The sequence below is a fragment of the Podarcis erhardii genome (genome assembly GCF_964252035.2).
Source record: "Podarcis erhardii genome assembly, chromosome: 2".
NCBI lineage: Eukaryota > Metazoa > Chordata > Lepidosauria > Squamata > Lacertidae > Podarcis > Podarcis erhardii.
In genome coordinates this window covers 32,349,977-32,374,480 of record NC_138498.1, presented here as the reverse complement: position 1 = coordinate 32,374,480, position 24,504 = coordinate 32,349,977, and the positions used below count along the sequence as shown (strand labels likewise).

At 45.9% G+C, this 24,504-nt stretch overlaps 1 protein-coding gene and 1 long non-coding RNA gene across 2 annotated transcripts; one reads left to right on the top strand and one right to left on the bottom strand.

Annotated features, from left to right (window-relative positions):
* The first annotated feature begins 52 nt into the window (after positions 1 to 52).
* ARHGDIA (Rho GDP dissociation inhibitor alpha) lies at positions 53 to 17,869 on the top strand. The gene is made up of 6 exons (XM_081849373.1): positions 53 to 173; positions 13,713 to 13,917; positions 14,863 to 14,946; positions 15,635 to 15,711; positions 15,831 to 15,894; positions 16,245 to 17,869. The coding sequence occupies exons 2-6, from the start codon at positions 13,728 to 13,730 to the stop codon at positions 16,442 to 16,444; spliced, it is 615 nt and encodes a 204-aa protein (XP_081705499.1). The 5' UTR covers positions 53 to 173; positions 13,713 to 13,727; the 3' UTR covers positions 16,445 to 17,869.
* LOC309334786 lies at positions 9,511 to 13,247 on the bottom strand. The gene is made up of 2 exons (XR_014153273.1): positions 11,128 to 13,247; positions 9,511 to 10,733 (listed from the first exon to the last, which is right to left on the bottom strand). It is a non-coding gene; the product is annotated as an uncharacterized lncRNA (long non-coding RNA).
* Positions 17,870 to 24,504: the final 6,635 nt, after the last annotated feature.

Here is a 24,504-nt window from a genome sequence, read left to right as displayed (position 1 = left end):
GAGGGCGGGTGGCAGCCGGGATAGCCCGCCTGCCGGTGGAAGGAAGTGACGCCAAGGGAGCATCGCGGAAGTGTGGGGGCGGGGGCGCGCGCGCGGGGTGGATCTGGGCGGTGGCGGGCGGCGTTTGTCACCGGTGGCGGCAGAAATAGCAGGAGCAGCGGCACCGGCGCAAGGTAGAGGCCGGCACTGGGCAAGGGGGCTGCGGCTGAGGTCGGGACTTCTGGGGTTGTTGACGGGCTGCTGCTGCAGTGCATGGGAGCCTCCTTTTCTCCCGAATTTCCCCCCCGCCCCATCCGGCTTCTTCACCCCACCCTCCTTTCGCTTTGGCGATGATGGTTGCCCGCCGTTTCTGCTCGCCGTCGCCTCTCCGGGGCGGTTTTATGGTTTCCCTTCCGCCCTAGTGGGAGTCGCCCCCCTCAGGGCCGGTTTGCGTTATGAATGGGCGACCTCTGCGCGCTCCCGTTAACATCTCGGTTGGCGTGCCGTCCATTGAGCTCTGCAGCTGACTTCCTCTCCTCCTTATTCTGCTATCACTTAGAGCAAGTTAAATTTATTTCCATCGCTTAATAGTCTCCCGTGCCTGTTAGTGCTGCCATGAAGGCACCTGCTGGCATAGGGTGCGGGAGGGAATAAACCTCCCTTTCTGATTGCTAATCCTGGATCTTTTTTTACTCTGTTCATATCCAGATTTCTTGTTCCTGCCTTCCTTTATAATAAGTGACCAGTTCCCATTATAAACTGCTTTTGTTTCTTTGTCTGTATTGTTGGAATAGGCGTAAAGTGTATCTCTACCTGCTCTATAGCTGCTTGGGTAGGCGTTGCTGGCCTTCACAACTTCCTGGTCTTTCTTCCATAGGAGCTCTTATTTTTTCCTCAGCAATTTCCTTCAAGTCAAGCCTGCAGCAAGTGTGTGTTAATGTTATTTTTCTAAGTGCCTGCTCAGTGTATCATGACATGAAATTTCACACAAGGCCTTTGAGAAAGTTGCTGTATGAGAGAGTATGGTTGAGCTTGAGTATGGCTCAAGGCTTTATTTGAGCTAAAACTTGGCATTTTGACACTGGTTTCCCCCCTGGAGTAAGGGGGACTCAGTGTTGTACAGAGAGTACCATTTCATCCATGACTGAGTTGATATATTTCTGTTTCTAGGTTTAGCACAGAGGAAGCCAGTGTGGTGCTATCCAGGTGTTGTTGGACTCCTGTCATCCCTGACCATGCTGCTTAGGGCTGATGGGAGTTCTAGCTCAGCAGTCTTAAATGTGAACACTCTACAGGCTTGAAGAGCATCTCTCCTTTTTATATTAAGCCCTGGTGTGGGTGATCGTTCATACTGCAATCACTAAAGAAGCTCACTACTCAAACTGTTTTATTAACAAAACCTTTATTTGAGCCTGTTCTCTCCATGGTATATGCTTCATGTTGGCTCTGCTTATAGAGCCTTACAAAGGGTTGGATTGAAACATTGGGACTAATTGCCTGCACATTGAGATGTGGATGAAATGCCTATCCTATGGACCAACAGCATGCTATGCAGCTAATGTTAATTCCATAGCAAAATGTGATTGATAATAGGGTACGTATTTATGGCAGCATGATCATATTTGTGGCTAAAAGTCACTGGATGCAGAGGATTAATTTGACCACTATACATTTGTGGGGCTTTGTTGCCATAGGTAGGGCTGTATCACTTTTTTGGCATTGGATTAATGACACTGATAAAATGTTTTCGGGGTAAAATGGCTGATCTATTCTTCTAGCAGTCTTTGGGAAAGACCTAGAGATGCTGGATGGGCACCCACAGACCTGGACTCTGTTGTTACGGAGTGTTCTGTTGTCTAAGCGTCCACTAGTAACAGAAGTGTTGAGAGTGGGAGACACAATATTATCTGCACAAGTTAGTCATACCTTATCTGTAAGGTGTATGCGTAAATCTAATGCCAACTTCTCAGTCCTGCAAACAGTTATAAGAATATAAATTACAAAAAAGGCTGTAAAACAATATTCCTTCTAACAGTAATTCTATGTCTGTAATGGCTTAGATGCAACATGTATTTTGTCTGCATCCTTTCTGAGAGTGCACTAAATCTTAGCTACATTTCCTGAATCAGCCTGGTTGCACAGTAGGCTTCCTCTTATAGGCTGCAACTAATCAGCCAAGATTTGGTTTAGGGTGGGGACCTTTTTGGCTCTACAGGCCACATTTCACAGTCACAAATGATGTCCGAAGAACTAGCAGGCAGCAAGGTGATGCTAAAAGCAAGGTTCCCTTCCTACTTCATTTCAGCAGCTTATTTCACTGCAAACCAATGTTGGAAGATGATCCTGCTTTGTGCAGGGGTTCCAATTCCTGACAACCAGCTGGTTGTTGGGCACTTCGGAAGCTGCTTAAGCAGGCTATGACAAGACCTCACCCTTTTGGCTAAGCCCTGTCCCTACTCATGTGGGGTAAGGTAGATAAGAGTGGCTTGCCCAAGGTGGCCTCACTGTCCAAATGGGGAAGTCCAGAATACCAAGATTGGCCCCTGGGTCAGAGGGTCCCGGGGGACTGAAATCTGGTCAGTCTTGATGCTCAGTGAATCACATCAGGAATATGCTGGAAGTATTATCCTTGATGTAGCCATTCTGTATGAAAAAACTCAGCAAGGAAGATGACTCTCTTCTGCTTTAGGGAAGGTACGTCCGTCCCCCCCCCCTCATTGGCAGGCTGTGGGTGAAATAAAGGAATTGTAATTAAGGATGTCAGTGACTACAGTCAAGCAGTGATTAATGGATCTTTGATAAGTGATCTAGCTGCCAGTGTGCTACAGGTTATCCAGTCTATCTACCTACTTTACTCTGGATTGCTTCAGCTGCTTTGCAAATCTTGTGGCGCTATTCAGTAAGGGGTCCTGCTAGCTTGGTCTTCACTTTCTCAGTTCCAGCACTCAGAGCTCAGCTAACACACAACTCTGACCTTTCAGCACCAGTGATCTACTGGGTTTGGGCTTCCTAATGTTTTAGGTTGGCAGTGTAGCAGTACCAGTAAAAGCCAGGACTCCTGTCATGCCTTTACTCTGGTCAATATTTGCTGCTCTGTTTCCATGGTGAGTGCTTGTGTATGCTGCAGCTTAGCAAACTTGTACTATCAGCTAACACATCGTGGCAAATGAACGTTGCACAGCGGGTAAATGTGCCTAATTCTCCACCAGTATGAGAACTTCAGAGCACTCAAGCAAAGCTCACCAATGTTTGGAGGTTATGAAATGCTAGTTTGTGAAAGAGTTCTGTATCAGGATTTAAAGGCTGCGAATGTTTTAGCAACAAAGTCTTTTCAATTCTGTACGAAATGTTAACAGATGTGGTCAAAACCAGCAAGAGTTACATGATCTGGCAATCAATGGCTTCCTGCATCCCCTGGCTCAATTGTGCATGTAAAAAGGATAAATCCAAACTCCCCACTGATCCCTTTCTCCCTCACTGCAGCAGAGTGCATTAGTTCTAAGGCTAATGGGATCTCCAGTTCGTTCAGATGGAACCTTCTGCCAAAGTGAATTAGTGGCTCAGCCTTGGGGACCATTCGTGTGAGGAGCTTCTGTTCTTGCCTCTCATCAGCAGCAAATTTCCCTGGTGGCAAAACCCTGTGTCTTCCCTGCAGTGCTGAATGTTCCTCTGTCTGTCTGGCAGCCTGATTAATGATGTGGATTGTGCTTTCTTGGAAGACCTTGAGTCTTTGCTTCTTTGGGCTGGATGGGTAGTGAGGGTCTGTCAGTAAAAGAAACTGGGAGCAGTGCCGGAAAGCAGTACGGCTGGGCAGTTGCAAACAAGCTGCCCTGCTGCTCCTGAAAGATGTTAGCTGTATAATAGAGCCCAATGCATTAGTTTTGACCCTTTCATACTAAAGATTGCTAAACACATTTACTTTCCTCTGTACAGTATAGTGATTTTATCCCATGAATGAAAGTGTGTGTGAAGCAGGTTTCCCCTCCCTGAACCATTGTATTGACCCATTGTCTGACCAGTGGGTGGCATGTAACAGACTGATATAGCCAGTGTTGTATTGGTCAGTCTGTGCTGACCAAGGAATGAGATGGTCATTTTAATGCTGCAGAGAATATATAGAGCCATTTGCTGTGAGAGCAATTGGGAATTGGACCTTACGGATGTAGTTAAGTACCCTAATCACTTGAGGGCAGGCAAGCTTTTCTGTGTTACTAATTGGCTGTTTTTAATCTCAGATACTTTTAGGTGTTGCCTGAAATCTTCAGATGCAAAATTGGCTCAGATTATTATACCCCTCTGAGTTAATCATGTCAACATGATAGTGGCTCTCAAATTCAGGTGCTTGAGGATGCCAGCTTGCTCTAGAGCTATATTTAGGTCTAGAGGTGCTCCAGTTCCTAGATAATTTGTCAGTTCTATATTAGTACGGGAAGTGTTCTAAATAGTCCTTGAAGCTGCAGTGCTAGTTAATTCCCCTTTTCCTGACCCATCTTCTCTTCCTAGGTTTGCACACTTTCCAGTTCAGATAGGACACAAATATAGCGTTAAAATACCCCCCCTTTTTTTTTTGCTCTTTTCATCTTTAATTTCCTGTTCCTTCTAGATGGCATAGAATAATTTTCCAAAAATAAGTGTATGTAGTTCATGTGGAAAACATGAACTAATTTTGAAATGATGCTCTCATAAGTTTGACCTAAACTCTGTTAGCACTACATGGTCTAGTGTAGGCTATGCATGCATGTATGAACAAATTGTTCCAATGTATCTAAATATTATTGTGGTCTGTTGGTGATCCTTAACATTTTTAATGTGCTGATATGACTGTTAAAACAATGGAACGCCCAACAAGAGGGGTAACTGAGTTTGTTTAATCTGTGTTTAAGCAAAAGCAAAACCTTTTGGTGCTTTAAACACTAATGAATTCATTTTGGCTTTTGCTTTCATGCCAAATTCCATGATTTGCATGTATCTGCAAGCTTACAGGCATCGCCCTGCCCATGCTCTCTGCTGTAGAAGATTGAAGGTTGTACAAAAGGTTCTAATACTAAGCTTGTTGTATATGATTCTGTGGTTTGATAATGGAAAGATCTAGTAGTATAGACAGGGTGAATACAGGGGAAGCTAAACAAAGCTTGCTGTAGTTAAACATAGATGCTCGCATTTCAGTTTATGTATGTGGCTTTTCGCTCATGTGACTTGCACCTAGCTATTTGCTGGAATCAAAAGGCGTCATGGCACCATAAAGCAGTAGTGAGGAATTGATGGTCCTTCAAGTCTTGTTGGATGCCAACACCCATTAGCCCCAGGCAGCATGCTCAGTGGTTAAACGTGATGGGAGTTGTTGTCCACCAATGTCTTGAGGACCACAGGTTCCCTAGTCCTGCTTTAGAATGGTACAAAACTCTTGGCCTTGCTGTACCAGCCTAACCCTGGCAGTCCTTTGGAGCACAAGTTACTTTACTGTGATTTTGAACAACGCTGCGTGATTTCCATGGGAGTCTCCCCCACCCACCCAAAATTCATTCTCTCTGCTGCTTAAGATACTGTGGCGCCAATCTTGCAAGAGTTTGTGCCACTGTTCCCCTCTGCTGTGCTTGGAAAAACTAGAAAGTGTAACTTGAATGGCTATTTCTGATATTGGGCACAGCCATTGTGGCAGATTTCATGAGCAGAGGGCCTGAGAGCATGATTTAAAGCAAATCTGCTGGTGTTGCTTTGACTGCCACCTGGAAATGGCGATAAAGGTGGCGGAAATGACTGGCAGAATCCGAGACCAGGGAGAAGAGTCGGTGGAGGAAGATTGGAATAAATTTAAAGACTATTTACAGAAACATTGTAAAATTAACAATTGTTAGAAGGATGTTGGAATAATATTATATGATTTTGGCAGAAATGATATAAAGGATTTGGGAATAATTGACTGTTAATTGGTGAAAGGAGGAAAAGTAAAGTTACATTATATTAAGATAATTTACAGGATTAAAATTTTAAAAGAGGGAAAGGATTTGCTGAAATGGATAATTGAACTAGAATACAAAAAAGGGAGGTGTGAGGAGGTCAAGGAAATAAGCTAATGAAAGATAAGTAATGAGGAGATTTTATATATTTTTCCTTGTGTTTTTGTTTTTGCTTAATGGATTTTATTTTTCTGTTTTCTTATATTGTGATGTGTTGTTTTGTTTTTTGTTTAATGTGGTATTTTTACTTTTTCTTTTTGTAACCTTTAAAATTTTAATAAATATTATTATTTTTTTAAAAAGGAAATGGCGATAAAGGGTCTTTGTTCCCTCTAGGCGGTCTTTATCCTGCTGACCCTTAGTAAACTGCTCCCTTCCTCCAAGGAAGGGGCTTAAGAGGCTGGTTAGAAAGTGGCCTTCCTCTTTGATTGGAAGCTGCTCCTCTTAATGCAGGCAGGGATTTTGTGACCTGATGTGAAGGGAAGCTGCTCCTTCGCAAGGGCCTATGAGCTTGCCCTCCCCCCTCAAAGCCTTCTCTGTTATACTACAATTGCATGGCCCCTTCGCCTGCAGCAAATCTGCATGTACTGGTAGCGAAGTCTGCTTTCTAGGACTGCATAGTCCCTTGTGTGTGGTGGGGCCAGGCTGTGGTGTCTGCCTTCCCTGGAAGTCCTGGCAGTTGAAATGGCTTTCCAGCCTCATATCGACAGAAGTCTTTAGAGGATTAATGTTCTGGCCTGGGGCAGGGAGACAGGGGTGGCAAAGTGTCGTCATATTCTGTGCCGCTGCTGGGCTTGCACTGCTTTGTGAATGGTGAATCATGCAGTCCAGTTCTGACAGCTCCTGTCTGACTCTTTTCTCTCCCCCCTCCCATTTAAATTTATTTTTATTAAAGATTTGCCTTTCTTACAAATCAGTTACATATATTGTGAGACAATTGTGTTGAGTACAGTATAAGGTTGGGGAAGAAGAGGGGTGGGGTGGTGAGGCTTATATTCTTTTATATAGTGTACGTGTGGGGTTTTGTGTCAGCGTCAACTGGGTAGGTTCTCTTTCTATTTGTTTATTACATTTCCTTGGTAGTGAGAGGTATTGGGGGGCAGGGTGTGGTTAGTGGCTATGGTTGGCTGCAGTGGGGTTTGTTTGCATTTGTGAGGTGGGGAGAGGGCTTGTTGAGTTGGGTAAGCCAGACTGATTCGTATTCTGTCAGTGGGTTCTTCTTGTCTTGTTGGCCTGTGTATGTGATAAAGGGGAGCCATACTGGGGTGAAGGCATCCTCTTCTATTTCAGTTAGCTTTTCTAGTAAGGCCTTTTCTCATACAATTTGATACCATTGGTCCATGTTTACTCCTGACAGGTCTCTCCAGTGACTGGCTATGAGGCTTCTGGCTGCTGAGAGTAGGTTAGGATATAAGCTCTGTATGTGAGTGGTCATTATGATCTTGGAAGATGTTCAGTAGTGCCAGTTCTGGGGTGCGTTCTAATACCTGTTTAGTTATTATGCATATCTCTTGTAGGACTGCTTTCCAGAAGGGTTGGATTTTAGGGCATTCCCACCACATGTGGAGGTATGTGCCTGTGGAGGTGCAACCTCTCCAACATCTTGGTGAGGTTCCTGGGCATATCAGCGCCAGTTTCCGTGGTGTTAAGTACCACCTGTAGGTGAGTTTCAGAGTGAGTTCTCTTCTTTTGGCTGATACGGATTTAAAGGGAGGTTTAGACCACATTCTAGTCTATTGGGTGGAGTTAATTTCATAGCCTATGTCGTGCTCCCATTGCTCTTTGATTGCATTAAGGGAGTTTGTGGGATTTTGGAGCAGTATTTTGTATATTGTGAATACCATCCCTTTGCCATGTCCCTCTGCTGCCAGGAGAAGGTTTTTGAAAGTGATCAAGGGCCTAGTCGCTGCTGATTTTACTGCTGGATTGTTTAAGAAGGCATGGTGTGGTAGCCAAGGTATTTCCGTGTCCCCTAGTTTGGCTTGTATTTCTTGTTTTGGGTTTGTCGTTTTCATAGAAGTCTTTTAGACCAGTGTTTCCCAACCTTGGGCCTCCAGCTGTTTTTGGACTACAATTCCCATCATCCCTTGCCACTGGTCTTGCTAGTCAGGGATGATGGGAGTTGTAGTTCAAAAACTGCTGGAGGCACAAGGTTGGGAAACACTGTTTTAGACAGTGCCAGGTTTTTATCTGGAGGTTTTGTGCTGTGTGTTGTAATATGTGGGTGATGGGCCAGGGGGGGTTAATGGGGATTGGGATAGTTTGCCTACTTTTTTCTTCTGTGTGAACCTGTGTTGTGGGGATTTTCTTCAGTTTGTTTTGGAGAAATGGGTATGCTGTTGTGGGGATGTTTTCGATGGTGTCTCTCTCCAAGTGGACCCATTGTCTGCCTGACTCTTTTCTGTAGTGCAGCCTTGCATTAATTGGGTAGTCATAGGCAACAAGGAATTGCATGCAGGCAAGTGAATGGGAGAGTCACAACATCCCTCTTCTGTGCCCATCACAAAAGCCCCTTGGACTGCCAGAGGAGGGAAGACACCCACACGCTATTAACATTTTTTTGTAGGCTTGTGGGTTTATTAACAAGGTTACTTCTGTGTGTATTGCCCCAATCCCTGTATTTCATAATTGCTGCTATTGCTGTGTACCTCACTTAGTTTTCTGGGGTGCATAAAAGATGGCAAGGTTCTCGCTTTGCAGCAATACTTGTAATCTGGATGTCGGTTCCAGGATTGGAGGTGGTGTGTGGCTGTGTTTGTGTATGGCAGGGAATTTTTCATGAGACTGCACATGAATCCTACTAGCTGCTTTTAACAGGGTTGGGGTGGAAGCAGGGACAACAGTGAGCCTAGCAGCACAACTTGGGACTGCATGATGCTAGCGTGGGTGGTATAATAGGTACTTCTGATAGTCTCTCTCCCCCCCCCCCAATAAATTGCTTCTTGGCTGCCTTTAGGGGAAAAGAAGTGGGATGTAGGCAGAAGCCTGTAAGTGGGCCTAACCCACATAGGAAAGCAGCTGAGCTGTGCCAGTGGCAGCAGCTCTTCAGTAACGTCTATGGCATGTGGTCACACCCTTGGGGAGTGAGCCAGCTTCCTGATTGGAAGGGGAGGGGCATTTCTGCTTTCCAGTGGTAGGGCAGGGCTGCATCATTTTATACTTCCAGTCCTGACAGCCCTTAAAGGGGCACTCCAGCTGGAGCAAGGAAAATGCTGCTGCTCGCTTGAGGACCCTGTGTGCACACAAGAAAACAACTCCCAAGGCGGGGGCAGACAACTGCCCTTCCCCGGTATACAGTGGTACCACCTCAGGTTAAGAACTTAATTCGTTCTGGAGGTCTGTTATTAACCTGAAACTGTTCTTAACCCGAAGCACCACTTTAGTTAATGGGGCCTCCCGTTGCTCCACGATTTCTGTTCTCATCATGAAGCAAAGTTCTTAACCCGAGGTAATATTTCTGGGTTAGCGGAGTCTGTAACCTGAAGCATATGTAACCTGAAGTGTATGTAACCTGAGCTACCACTGTAGTTTTACCTACACCTTTTATTCCAAGGAAGGTCTCCCTCAGTTCCTGGAATTTTTTTGAAGTATGTTTTGCAGTTCTATGATGCAAGGAGGGACAGGGGCAATTTGGGTTGGTGTTCCTCCTCTGGAAGGTAACTGCTCCAGGTCATTTCCCATTCCTTAGCCTTGGTTATTATGAACAGTGTTCAAAATTAGACAGGCTCCGGGTGCATTTTGTAACCTTGGTTTAAGGAGCCACTTGGTGCCTAGTTTATATATCTGAGTTTCTAACACAGCTTCTGAAGTGGGGCATACCTAGTTGCTCATTTCAACATAGTTGTCTTGGCTTAGGAACGTGTTGGCCAATGCCTTGCTACTGAATATTTATGAAGAAGGCTGTTTGTATTGGCTGCCTGGTATCTTGGAAATCTCTGCCTTTTGACTCTCTCTCTCCCTCCCCTGTGAAAGGTGAGGGGTCAGTGTGTTTGTTCAGACAACTTTAAATCATAGTAGTAGTAGTTAACACTGCTCTAGTAAAAAGATTGAAGCCCTGCCCTTTCACGACACATGTATCTCAGCAAATGTCAGTGTTTATGAGAAGTCTGGAGCACTTGTTTGTGTCCATGTAATACCTAGCCTCCCTAAATCAGTACTTGCGCCTTTTCAAGTGCTTAGATAGAACAACCACATCAGTCTCTTTGAAAGAAGCTTAAATTGAGGAAACTTGCTATGGAGAAGCAAGCGTTTCTTTATACTGAAGACATATAGTCACGGAGGCCACATCTGCACCATACTAAACATCATTTATATGGCTTCTTCCAAAGAATCCTGGGAACCAGATTTACAATTCCCAGAGTGGTTTAACAGCCAGTCCCTCTTCCCAGGGAGTTGTGAGTATTATACCTCTGCAAAGGAGGAAAGCAGCTCTTAGCATCCTAAACAAACTGCAGTTCCCAGAGCCCTTTGTAGGAAGGACCAAATATTAAGGTGGTGTAATCATACTTTATATGTCTGGTGCAGAAGTGGCCTATGTTACAAACATAGTTGAGTTTTCTGATGGATGCAGTTTGCCCTTTGGAGTGTTCCTTCCACATCTGCCTTCCCCTTTGAGAGTTATGCATGCTTGCAGATGGAAGCCACAGATCATCCTATGTGATGTGTTGTACTTTCCCAGTTGATAAAGGATACAGTTTTGCACATTGAGCCATCTTTGTGGAGTTCTTCCTTTCAATAAAAAGTTGTTCCAGCTGTGCTGAGTCCTGGTTAGTTGATCGAAATCCTGGCATTTCTACTCTTAATTGTTAAAAACAACAACAACCCATAAGCTTCATTTTCTAGAGAGGTAGCTGTGTTAATATCTGTTTCAGCAGGATAAGCAAGGAGACTTGTGGCCATTGTACAAAATTTGCCAGGTGCATTTTGCATCTGATTGTCGGCCACTTGCAACCAAGTGAAGATGCCTGAGTGACAGGATGGCGCTTGACATCACCATCTGGAGGTGCACACCTGGGGATCCTTGGATCTTGACTGTTTTCACATACTAACACCCCATCCTGTACAATTCTATTGGTTATATTTTATCTGCACAATCAGAATGAATTTCAGGAACCGAAATGTTTTCTCTACAACGTGAACAGGAGCAGTGAACGACATTATAGTTAATTTGTTGTAGATTGTCTTCACTTACCCTGCTCACAGTTGTGAATAATGTTCATATGTTATAAATGGTCCATGTCACCATTAAGAAAAAGAGGTAGGATTACGCCAATATATATCTGGACTGTCTCTAAATAAAGTGTTTTTCTTCTTGTAAGTTCACAAAGCTCCTAACCTAGCTCAAGAATGTAATCCGAACTAGCCAGATGTTTAACTAATAATCACAGTCAGTCTGTCGTTTGAAAAATAAGACTTTAGAGCTGTCTTGCCCAAAAAATGTCAACTAGACATTCCGTTTTGGCAACTGTAACCTTGGTTTAAGGAGCCGTATGGAACCTAACTTATATATTTTAGTTTCTAACACTGCTTGTGCCAAGGTTAGAAAAATTATTGTGACATCGTATTATGACATCATAAAACATCAGATACACTGTAAGCCACACGAACAAATCCCTTCCAGAACTGCTGTCCATTACCTGATTGAATAATTAGTGAAAAAACATTTCTGCCCCCATTTTCATTTGTTCTCCATCAAATACAAGGGCAGAGAAATCTTCCTGAAAATTGAAATACAGTCGTACCTTGGAAGTCGAACAAAATCTGTTCTGGAAGTCCGTTCGACTTCCAAAACGTTGGAAACCAAAGCGCGACTTCTGTTTGGCTGCAGGAAGCTCCTGCAGCCAAGTGGAAGCCACACCAGACGTTTGGGTTCCAATGAACATTCGCAAACCGGAACACTCACTTCCGGGTTTGCAGTGTTCGGTAGCCAAAACGTCCGAGTACCAAGGCGTTTGGGATCCAAGGTATGACTGTACTGTACAGTTTTGATTGACTTTGGCATACTTTTGCCCAGTTTGAGATTTGCTGCTTCATCCAAATCCTGCAGGTGCAGGCAAGATCGGGTGCTTCACTCAAAGAGGACTAAGTAGCAAATACTGCTGTTGTTGAGGCAGTTCCTACAGCCAGGTGTCTGGTCCTGAAATTTGGAGGTACACAAACTTTAGACCCCAGAGCACAGCCGGGGGCTGGGCTAGACTCAAGAGCCATATCTCAGTGGTGAAGAACATGCAAAAAGTCCCTGACTCATCTCCATAGCAGAGCTGGGGAAGACCACAGGCTTAAAAACCCTACAGAGCTGCTTCCAGTCAGTGTAGGCTGCCCTGAACTAGATAGGCCCAATGTCTGCTGCATTATAAGGCAGCTTTTTATGAGCAGAGAAGACCTTTGAAAGCTCACTGGGTTGGGGGGGAGTATATTGTTTTCTGCCTTGTTACCCAATAAGATTTCATAATAAAGTGCCAAAGTTTTTGTGTTTTTTTAAAAGTGTTTAGCAGGATTCATCTGGCATCCTGATGCTCTTTTTCCCGTTTGTGATGCTTTGAGACAAAAGACCTGGCTTCACTTCAACTTATTGTTTGTCACAGCTCCTCAGGGCCTGGTCTTGCTCCCCCTTCACGCTATTCAAATGAGATTGTACTTTGGAAGCAATAGGCCATCCACAACTAATCAGTTTGGTTAGTGTGGAGTTTGTTCCAGGTTTCAAGTGCGCTCCACTCTCCCCTCATTGGGTCCTTTTAGCATCTGCGTAGTGGCTGTTGGCGTGATTTTAGCCCTTGTTCTGACCTCTGCATATTTATGCAAAGTGAATCCGAGGAGAGGAGAGGCACAAGAGGAAGAAAATTGGTGGCAGCGGAACAGCTACTTCCCCTGAACCACCATTTTTTTTTTTATTTAAAAAAGACAAGCGGCCCGAGCTTGCTGGTTGCCAACAGCACAAAAGGAAAATTCCAAGGCCTTTGAAACCCTGTTGCTTGAGAACACCACCTCAGATCATTTCTAACCTTTCCAGGGAGCCCCCTGGGATGAGTTGCAACTTCAAAGGGCTTTTTGTAGCCTGCAGAGGAGTTGGGAGTGTCTGAACCGGGTTTTATAATGAGAGCAGGCTCCTTTAACCATGGTTACCGTAATAGCTTCCTATTCGCTGTCCTGAGAGAGCCTGGAGGAAGCTTACCCCACCTCACTCCATGACTGCTCCCTCTGCCTGCCCACCCCAGCCAATAGCAGCAGCCACCTTCGCTGGCTTTGTTTAGCGTTGGCTTCATTTCTCTTTCAGACGGGCAGCAGGTGCTGCCAACCCTAGCCTGCCTGCTGTGTGAGTTGGGGGGCCATTGGCTTATATGGGGCAGAATTTGGCTAATGGAGCTAGCATGCAGTGATAAAGACTAGGGTGGAGCAGCAAGCTTGTCACTCGGTTGATTCCCTTCCTTCCAGCTCCTGAGTGAGGTGGAACAGAACATCTATCTGGCAATGAAGCTCTTTAACTTCAGCAGCAGGGGGCAAAGTGCAAAGGTTCACATCCTGTGGTGCCTCTTTTGAGGAGGAGGAGGGGGGGAGCATATCAGCTAGGAACCTCAGTCTCTGCTCCTTTAATTCCTTCAGGAATTCTGTGCACAAAGACAAAAATCTCAGAAAGTTAAAGGATTACAGCACCTGGGGAATTTCCTTGAGCTTTGGCAAGGGTTTTCCCCTTGCAGACATTGCTGTTTCCAGCCAAGTTGCCGTAGCTAATGTGCTTGTTTGTGTCCCTTCCTTCTCTCCTCTCCCCCCCCCCCATAGGTCATAGTTGCAGAAATGGCTGAACAAGAGCCTACCCCCGAACAGCTGGCCCAGATTGCAGCTGAAAATGAGGAGGACGAGCACTCTGTCAACTACAAGCCCCCTGCCCAGAAGAGCATCCAGGAGATTCAGGAACTGGACAAGGATGATGAGAGTTTACGCAAGTACAAGGAGGCCCTGTTGGGAAATGTTGCCATCGCTGTCGGTGAGTCCCTGGAGGACGTACTTGGGCCTACTGTGTGAGGGAAGCAGGCCTTCTGAAACCTGCCCTGTTTTCTCACACATGCATGCTTCTCCAAAAGTATTTGGCCCTCTTCCATTTGGTTGTGGTGTGGAAACCATCTGGTCTAAGCCAAGAGCTGAGGTCCTGAGGAAAGAAGCTTGGGAGATGCCCAGTCCTGAAATCCATGGTCTTGGAGGGGGGAATTGTCTCTGCAAACTGGAACTTTAGACTTTGAATAAACTCTACAGGTTTGTAAGCAGAACTAAGTCAGGAGTAAACTTGTGTAAGCCTTCTCTTGTCTCTCTCTCTCTCTCTCTCTCTCTCTCTCTAACACACACACTGCTAATTACTTTTTTGGGAGTACCTGAGATGATGGGGAATAAGTACTGGTAGGTGAGTAGGGGGTGAGAAACTATAAGGACCAGGGAACCAGAAGAGTTAAAGGCACAAAGCTTTCCTCTTAATCTCAGTTTTGGGATCCACTTGTGGCTTTCAGTACAGTCCAATTGTGAAGAGAACATTAAGTAAACTTATCTTAAAGTGAAGACACAAAGGGTTGTATCCAGTGAAGTTGACCTGTTAGCACAAAGACTTTGGCCTGCACGATAAGACTTCCCTTCGCTCTCCCCAAATTTGCTCAGCAGAGGTGGTGGTGGAAAACCCAGAATGGAGGTGCATGGGGAGAAAGGAGGGAGAACAAGCCCAATTGCACAGGCAGAGGTCCTTAATGGGAGAATTGAATTGGATACAACCCAAAGGCTCACCAGGTTGCAGGTTTGTTGACTGCTGCGCAGTACATTGGTGGATCCATACTTGCCATGCTTTTTTGCTTCTCTGCTCTGCAGCCCATGCCTGCAGCTATCAAATGAGATACTTAAGGGCTGGTCTGCTTACCCTCTGGTATTTATGCCTCAACTTCTCTTTCAGATCCCAGCACTCCAAACGTGGTGGTAACAAAACTGACTTTGGTCTGCGCTACTGCTCCTGGACCCTTGGAGTTGGACCTCACAGGTGAGTGGGTTAGGTCAGAATATATGATCAGTCCTGTACAGGTAGGCTAGTCTGGCTCACCATAGGATCTTTCAATCTCAATACATTGCATTCTCACTGCAGATAGCCAGCCCTATACAAACATCTACTACTACACAGTTTCGCCCTATAGCATTTGCTTTGCACCCAGTTTTGTAGAGAAGAGGTCATTGCCAGATCTGAGAGCCATTTGAAGAGAGTTTTCCCTGCACAGTTGCTGCTGTGATGTGGTTTAAGGCTCGCCTTGCCTATTACAGAATAGGCTTGTGTTAAAGTCATCTTAGGGCTCAGCATTGATCCATGAGATAGACTAAGTCTTAGTTTCAGAGCAGCCAAATTTATATTTCGCTGTTCAGACAGTCTACCGGTCCAGTGGTAGAGCAGTCTCCCAGCAAAGGCACATGCCTCATTTCACATCTGCACCTTTGCATTCTGGGAAAGGTCTGCCAGACTTTGGCTAGGAGAGAGTGCAGTTTGCAGAACTGGTGCCAATCCTAAGTAATCAAATGGACACATGTGGAGGAAAGGGATCTCGTAGGTAAACTGGTCCCAAGTTGTTAAGGGCTTTATATGCTAATAGTACATAGAAATCAATCTGCTGCTCTTTGCTTTAAAACTCTCAGTGGAAAGTTTGCCTGTCTTTGATTCCTGCCTTCTCCTTGCTGTTCAGGTGACCTGGAGAGTTTCAAGAAGCAGTGCTTTGTGCTGAAGGAAGGTGTTGAATACCAGCTAAAAATCTCCTTTCGGGTGAGGTCTTTTGTCATATTGGTCAGCCTTTGGTTCGCTAAGCACATTGCTCTGGCCTTTAGGATTTTGTGTGTCAGAGAAAAGTGCATGTTGGCTGATGGAATTCTCTGTCTATTTAGGTGCACAAAGAGATTGTTTCGGGGTTGAAGTATATTCAGCACACATTCAGGAAAGGAGTAAAAAGTAAGTGTCAAGGAGGGGGGGGGGTCATGTGCAGTGGATCCCATACCTTTCATTTGCTTTTTACGGAGCAAAAAAAAAGGGGGGGGGCTTCGCAATGGTTTTTCAGAAGCGTTCTGTCAACTTTTAGTTTGAAACATTACCTCAATAAAACTGGAACTTGGTGTTTGAGCTGATACAGAGGATGTGTTGCTTCCGCTTGAATGCCAACCATGCAGGCGGCAGCAGCCAGTGATTCCAATGGCTTTGGAAGGCTGGCTCTTCCCTCTCCCCACAAAAACTCTTTGGAGAGTCATGGGTGTATTTCAGATATTCCGGTTCATGTATTGTGTCTGTGTTTTTACTCCTTCTAGTTGACAAGACTGACTACATGGTTGGGAGCTACGGGCCACGTGCCGAGGACTACGAGTTCCTGACCCCCATGGAGGAAGCCCCCAAGGGCATGCTGGCTCGGGGCAGCTACAACATCCGATCCAAATTTACAGACGACGACAAGACAGACCACCTTTCCTGGGAGTGGAACCTGAACATCAAGAAGGAGTGGAAGGATTAGCCCTTCCCTAGCCAAATCCTGAGAGTTGCTCAGACAGCGGCTACAGTAGAAAACCCCCCCACCCTGTACCAAAGTGCTGGCATTGGATACCCTTCCCCCTTCCCCATTCTTAAGCTCATCAGGAAGACCTTTTGGCTCAGCGCCCCACATATTTCCTCCCAAGAATCACTGAAAGAAATTGACCAAACCTGCAGTGTCTGGCCCAAGCGCAGAGGTGGAAGTGCTCCCTCTCCTTTCTCTGGCCTCCCGATTACGAGGTCTGCTGCTTCTGACCCACTTTGAATACATTTCAGGCAGGTGCTGAAGGGGAAGCAATATTCCTGCCTGCAGGGGAGAGGATTCGGAGGCACTCCTGTCTCTGGGTGATGGGCAAGGTGCTGAGGAATCGATTCCATGCAGAGCTGGGAACTGCCTGCTGCCCCCCCCCCCCCGTCCCTCCCCAATTGTTTCCAGGCTCAATCATGTTCATGGCCTGCCCCTTCTCCTCCGGAGACATGGGTCGGCTTTCCATTTGTGATGGTTTCCTGTAACCATGATGCCTTAATGTGTGTAACATACATCCTCCAGGGAGGGCCCCCCCGACCTTGTTACACTTTTTATATGTGCTCCTGTCCTGTCCCGCAACACATACCCCTCCCTCCTCCTGATTTTGCATCTTCTGGCCAGACCATCCCCCTGCTGAGGCTGATGTCTCAAGGGCTTAAGCTGCTACCCCTTACAGGCTCCCTGTGGCCAGAGAAGCGCTTGCTTCCAGCTAGGGAGGTGGGGCCTGTTGGTGGGCGTGGAAGTTACGAGTGCCACTGTCATCTCCATCTTAGTTCTGTCACACCTAAACTGGCTGCAAAGCCCTGAAGTCCCAGGGCAGTCCCTGGGTTTCAGGGCTGGAAGAAGGATTGGCCCAGCTCAGCTGCTCCTCACCTGATCCGAACAAAAGAGCTTGCTATGGACAAATATTCAAGAGCAGTGAATGCCTTATGTATCTGTTCTGCCTTTGAAATCATGTGCCTGGCCTGTCAGTATTTATTATTGCCTTGATTAGATGCTTCTCCTTCATGATGCCCGGACAGCCCTGCCCCCCCCCCAGTAGAAACCCCACTGGCGTGGAAAGAGGAGGCCTCTCAGGGCCTGCTCTCTGTTTTGTCAGGTGGGCACGTTCCAGCTCAGCAGCCCAACTCAGCGGGGCTATTGCGAGTCCCAAACTTGTGTTAGAACTGGGACCAAGCGTGTGTGTGCGCGGTTCTCTTTCATAGCTACGTCTCTGCCCCCGACTCCTCTTCCCCACTCTGTCCCTTGCAGGATTTTTTTTTTCCTTTTGGGTTAAATTGATTTGATGCGTTTTTGTCTGTAAATCTAAAGATCTGGAGTAACAGATTTGGAATCATCAGCTTCCCCTTTTCTGACGGTAAAATAAAATCTTGAAACTGACATGGTTTTCGCCTCCTCGTCAAAGTTCTTCCAAGCTTGCTGTGAGCAGTGGGTGTGTGGTAGGGGGAAATGGGGCTCAAACATCCAAGGCCTCCAGATGTTGCTGGACTACAACACCCATCCGTCCCTGACCCTTGCTTAATGCTGGCTGGACTGATGGGAGCAGGGAGTTCAACAACATTTAAGGGCCGCTAGCATCCTGTCCCTGACTCAACAGGGAAGAATTGCCAAGTGGTGGCTTAGGAAATTCAGCTTTTGCAGTGATACCATTTATTGATAGCACATTCTCAAACGTGTGAAGGGGAAATGTCTTGGGAATCTACATTTCACTTGGGACTCTTTCCCAACAATCCATAGATGAATACCTTATATGCCAAAGGGATTTCTCTCTGATTCCCACCCTTGACACTTTTTGAGACTGAGGATCGCTGTTAGAACCATCTGCAAGGAGACTGATTGGAACAGCTCCTTGCAGCTTGACCTGTGAGCATTCATGCCATCACCATCTGATGCCAGGAATACCTGCTGCTAGTGTACCTGACCATTAGGTCCAGTCGTGACCGACTCTGGGGTTGCGGAGATCATATCGCTTTATTGCCGGCGTACAGCTTCCGGGTCATGTGGCCAGCATGACTAAGCCGCTTCTGGCGAACCAGAGCAGTGCACGGAAACGCCGTTTACCTTCCCGCCGGAGCAGTACCTATTTATCTACTAGCACTTTGACATGCTTTCGAACTGCTAGGTTGGCAGGAGCAGGGACCGAGCAATGGGAGTTCACCCCGTTGTGGGGATTCGAACCGCCAACCTTCTGATCGGCAAGTCCTAGGCTCTGTGGCTTAACCCACAGCGCCACCCGCATCCCTTTTGCTGCTAGTGTAGAAGCTGCTGATTTTCCATGCCATACAGGGGGTCTCTGCTGAGTTTTTCTACCGTGTGATGATGCAAATGGCCAACTTCTCAAATCCAATGGGTGGGTGGCTGTGTGTTGTGCATGTGGGGTGGCCTAGCCACTGCTGGCATGCAGGACCTGGAGGGTGGACTGCGAATGAATGTAGCCTTTCAGCCTAAAGAAGGTAGCCTGATCCTGTTGTTCACTTCATGGCTGCTATGTGGAGACTGTTTTCAAGTCCTGGAGCTGGTGTATGGATGGGGGAAGAGGGCAGTTCAGGCAAAGCATCCTCAGCAGCACCCCTTAAGAGAAAGCTGGAATATGTAAACACAAATGCTGTCTCTGTACAACAGAAGGGGACTAAAAAGTCAGGGTGGTGCTGGAGGCATTGTCATTATTCGGCGCTCACAAATGAATTCTTGATCAGACTGAAGCTCCACTGAGCCTTACCCAGAAGTTGCTGTCTCTGCAGAAGTCTACAAGTAGGCCATTAATGGAGCGGACTACCCTGCTTTTTGCCTCCTAGCAGCTGTTTTACTGCCTTTGAACCTGACCTGTGGTGCCTGTGGACATTTGTCTTCCATGAATGCCGGGTGCTGGACACACTGAGGAAAACAGGTTTCCAACATTCCCTGCTTGCAGTTTTCTCAGAGACATCTGAATGTCCGTCTGAATGAGCTAGATGGGCCACTCTGTAGAACACAGCTTCCTATGTCTAGCATTAGGGGAATGAATGTGGTTTAGTGAGAGAGCATCTCCTTCACATGCAGAAAGTGCCAGGTTCAAAGCCCTGGAATCTCCAGGTAGCCATGGGAAAGATTCCCATCTGAAATCCTGGAGAGATGATGATGTTGATACCCCACCCATCTGGCTGGGTATACTACCAGCGTAGAAAATACTGAGCTAGTTGGGTCAGTTTCCTAATTGTATAATATGGGTTCCTACATTACCAATTTCTTGGAATCAAGATGGTGTAATGGGTGGTCACTTGGTCTGGCCCAGCAGGGACCCTGTTTACTGGAACCTCGATCAGTACTTGACTTCACGATCCTGTGGAAGCAGCCAGGTAGAGTTGCCTACAGATAGCAAGCCCACTGCGCAAGTTCTGTTCCCATGTTGTAATGCACATAGTGTATTTGCTCTCAACTCTTGCTGATTAAACAGGTCCATACTGTTCTTTGATGAATCATCCAATTGACAGGTGGAAGAACAAAGAAACAATGCAGGAGAGAACTCTTTAGATTTAGAACACACAGCAGTTCTCTTGGAAGAGAAAATAGGCAACCTGTTTTAAGAAGTGGAGATAAAAAGCTTTCAAGACCTGAAGCTGTGGCATCCCTGGGTAACGCCAGAGACCTAGTCTTAGTAATGCATACTTTATTTCTTGACTCTGATTTCCCCCTTTGAAAATTTGAAATGTGTTGGAGTCAGTTCTTAAAGACAAAAAATGAATCTTCTCGAATGGTGCTAATTTTGTGTCCTTCAGACCTTTTGTGTTACGAGAAAACTCAGAAAGAGGTCCACCAGTATGTTTTGATCCCAGTCTGTCTGGCCTGGCCTGCATAACACAAGCAATCACCACTCTTTTATGGGCATGGCAGTATCCAAAAGAGGACTTACTGGCACATCTGGTGGAAATGCCACTATGTCTATAAGGGAAATAGGCCTCATGATGGGATGAGAGGTGTCACTAGATCCAAAGCTATTTTTTTTGTAAACATTTGTTAACAAAAACACTTATATTACTTGTAAACTCTTGGTGGTTTGTTTCTTGGTTGCTGTCCACTTGGTTATATCCCAAGATGGAAGAATGTTTCTACTTTTTATTGGGATAGTTTGTTCCAAAAGGTTTTATGTATCACCATTTCTGAAAAATTAACCCATCATTTGTGCGTTACTGGGGTGACACTGACCTGCAGGATTTTGCTGCCATTTAGTGGCTGTTTCTGACATGTGGCAGGACAATCGCATAGCTGGCGCATTCCATCAAAATACAGTTCCATTTTGACACCATTATGACAATAATACAACAGTTTTTTTGTTTTCACTCAAACATTTGTCACCTTCGCTCCAAACTGAGCCTTTTAAAAACTTATTTTCCTTTTTTCCTTTTCCATACCTGAACATTCTTTTCCCAAATAGAATGTTTTCTCTTTACCTTGTCTCATGATGGAATCATCTGTACTCTTTTTTATGTTTGTATTTTTAAGTTCTCTGTATTCTGGTGTGTTTCAACACCAACCAAAAAGTTGTGGTGTCTTGGACTAACAAGCCTCAGCTTCCTAACAGTCACAGAAGTGCCCAGACTGATTTGATAGCCTGGTCATCTAATCATTTTCGATTGGTTTTCTGCTATATACCGTATTCCCTTTTCCATGGAGCAGCCTTGTCCCCTTGATCAATCTTGCTGCATGTGAAATTCTTTGATAGGAATTGAGCTAATGTTGCAGTGAGCGGGGGCAAGGTGTATATATGAACATTCAGTATCACACAGTCATTTTAAATGTAGGAAAGCCTGAGACTTGTGCTCCTTGACTGTATCGGGGCAGCAGCAAGGACTTAGCTCATATAACCATATATTTATGCTTGAAAGGAGAAGCAAAGGACTACATCACGATTTAATTGTTCAGTGCTTCTCCATAGAATAATTTTGTTCACAGATGCTAATGAACCAAGTTTGTAGCAGTGTTCTAGTATGTGTGTAGTGGTTGTGGATGAGAAGATCAAACTTACATGCTAAATCCTAGGCCAGTTGCTACTCCTTAAAAGCCCTACGACAAACATAGTCCGTTTGGTTCTCCTTACTAGCAACAGGACAGTAAAAGTCACGCCAGTCTTTGTATAAACACTGTTGTTTCCTAGGTAGCCGCCAGAGGCCGCTGAAGAACAGCGTTGGTATTCAAGCGGCGGCAAATTACCTCTCGCCAAAGAAACGCGATGACACGAAGCAGCTTCTGCTCTACTGATTTCAAGGCGCAGACTAGCTCAGGACTCTTGTGGCATTTACTTTTGAAACTTCTTGGCCTCCTTTCCAACGGATATACATTTGCATCACAATGGAAACTGCTGTTTATATAGGTAGAAGGGAACTGCTTCCCCTCACTCCCCCTTCCTTTTTTTCCCCAAAGGAGTACCAATACCGTTAAATAAAGGAGAAGGAAAAACTGACTGAAGTGCATCTATTTGCACTGCACGATGGTGACACAGGAATCTTGCACGCCTGTTTAGCTTACACCCTAAGGGTTCATTTCGCCCTGCAAAGCTAGATGCCAATTAGTGGCATCTCATTTGCAAACCAGGTGACGTTTTATGTTAACAGCGTTTCTCTCAAATTCAACATTCAGTTATTTCTCCAGTGCTTGACTTGCAGCATAGCACAGAGCCATTTCACTATGTGGCCCTGGACCAGTCACTGTCTCTCACTGGCATTCTTAGGTATGGCCCAAGTTCTGGTCTTTTGCACCAGGCCCTGGATCTCCTATCTCTCCCCCTGCTTTTTAAACTTGTTAAATTCGTATTTTTATTTGGTCAAAAATAACAACTGCAACGAGAAGAGAATCAGGAGTACAGCAGAGCTTTGCAATGCCTGATCCAGCAGCCCCAATTTGCTCCTACAAGGAGCCCCAAATGTTCAGCCCAGATCATCCTTCAGTAATGTGCAATTTGATGAAGGTAGGGTGTATCCATGTTCCAACTTGTTTGCATATGTAATAAATGCTGGTGCAATGAAAGAATGGGTATATAAAAAGGGAGAACACCTGGATGCCAAGATCCAAGTTTGGGGCAAGTACACTTTGGTGAGAGAATCCCAGCAGAGATTTAAACTCCCAAAACATGCAGCAAAGTTTAGAAATACTGTTAGACCTTTAGAATATGTATTTCCAAGTGAGTTCCACTATAGGCCCCTCTTCCCCCAGCATAGGAAAGGACCACACATTTAGTAAGTTAAAAATGGTTTACTTACAAAGTCTCCAGGTTCATGTGCTTTTCCATACATCATACAGGTAGGCTGCACAGGCAGTAAAACATAGCTTAGTTCGAAAGTGGTGAAAGTTCCTAAATTATTGGTATAGGAACAGAAGAGCGGCTTGTGATAGCCATGCAAGTAAGCTGGAGCAACCAGCTTAGCTTCTTCACATCTTGACCTTCTCTGGTAGACTGTGGGAGCGGGTTGAACAATAGGCTTGATTATCTAGTGCCTCCCAAAGCGAACTAAGCCTGGGAGGGCAGCTTACTCTATGGTCCTAACCCCTCCATGCATTAATTAGACTTAAGCATGGTTATATGAGGGTGGTTTCCCCCAAAATGAAAGCCATCTGCTTGTTCCTTTCTGCCTTGCTCTGATTTTTTAAACTTCCTTTTTTAATAAATGAAAATTTGCTTGTTGGGTGGCTGCCTGGACACACTGCAAAGCACAATGCGGTTGAGATCCAGCCACTCAGGATTTTAATTTGACCAGGACTCTGGGCATACTAAAATGGTAGGTGGCTGTGGTACATTGTGCCTAGCCAACTAGCATGCAAAGGGAAAAAGAGGGAGGGGGCTACAGCACAGAGGGTCAGCAAGGGAAGGGGAGTGACTGTTGGGTGAGCAGCACAGAAATGGGAGGGTGATTCTGGTGAAACTGAAGGTTTTCCCCTGAAAGCTTTTATAGTCATACCTCGGGGTGAGGGGTGAATGTGCTTCGGGATGAGCGCATTCGAGTTGCGCTCTGCGGCAACCCGGAAGTAACGGAGCACGTTACTTCTGGGTTTCGTCGCTTGCGCATGCGCAGACGCTCAAAATGATGTCATGCGCAGAAGCGGCGAAAAGCGATGCACGCAGACATGCTGTTGCTGGTTACGTTTGCTTCTAGATGCGAATGGGGCTCCGGAACGGATCCCGTTCGCATCTAGGGGTACCACTGTATACCATATTTTTCGCTCTATAGGACACACTTTTTCCCCTCCAAAAATTAAGGGGAAATGTGTGTGTGCATCCTATGGAGCGAATGCAGGCTCCTTGGCTTCAGCAATAGCAATGTGAAGCCTCCGAAGCACAGAGGGAGCTCCGAAGGCTACATGTTGCTTTCGCTGAAGCCTGGAGAGCGAGAGGGGTCAGTGTGCACCGACCCCTCTTGCTATCCAGGCTTCCAGGATAGGCGCCTGAAGCCTTTGGAGCACAGCGGGAACTCGTGCTGTGCTCCGAAGGCTTCGGGTTCCTTTTGCTGAAGCCGGGAGAGCAAGACTCTCCTGGCTTCAGCAGAGAGGGAGAGCTGCACAGCGCCCCTTCAGCGAAGCGGGAGGAGAAATGGAAGGGGCTCCGTTTCTCCTGCCGTTTCGCTGAAGGGGCGCTGAGCAGAGAGGGGGAGATTTTTTTTTCTTGTGCTCCCCCTCTAAAACAAGGTGCGTCCTATGGTCGGGTGCGTCCTATAGAGCGAAAAATACGGTATGTTTAATTCCTTGATGAAAAATAATTGGGGGAGGGGAATAACTCCTTGATCATAAGACTCACATCATGTGTGGCTTGGCTGTCTTGAGTTACTTGCTCTGCATGTAGCGGGGGGGGGGGCAGGACCATGTATGGTATCATGAGCTCTTGGGAGGGAGGAAGCCAGAGCTAGGACTCCAAAAAAGAAACACAGACATGTGCCTGGAATTTCAGGCTGTTGCTTGCCATTAACACCCCCTTGCGTTTATCAGTGATGAGTTTCTTCTGGCACGGTGTCCTCAGAATGGCAAGCACCTTCTGGGAGATCATTATGTCT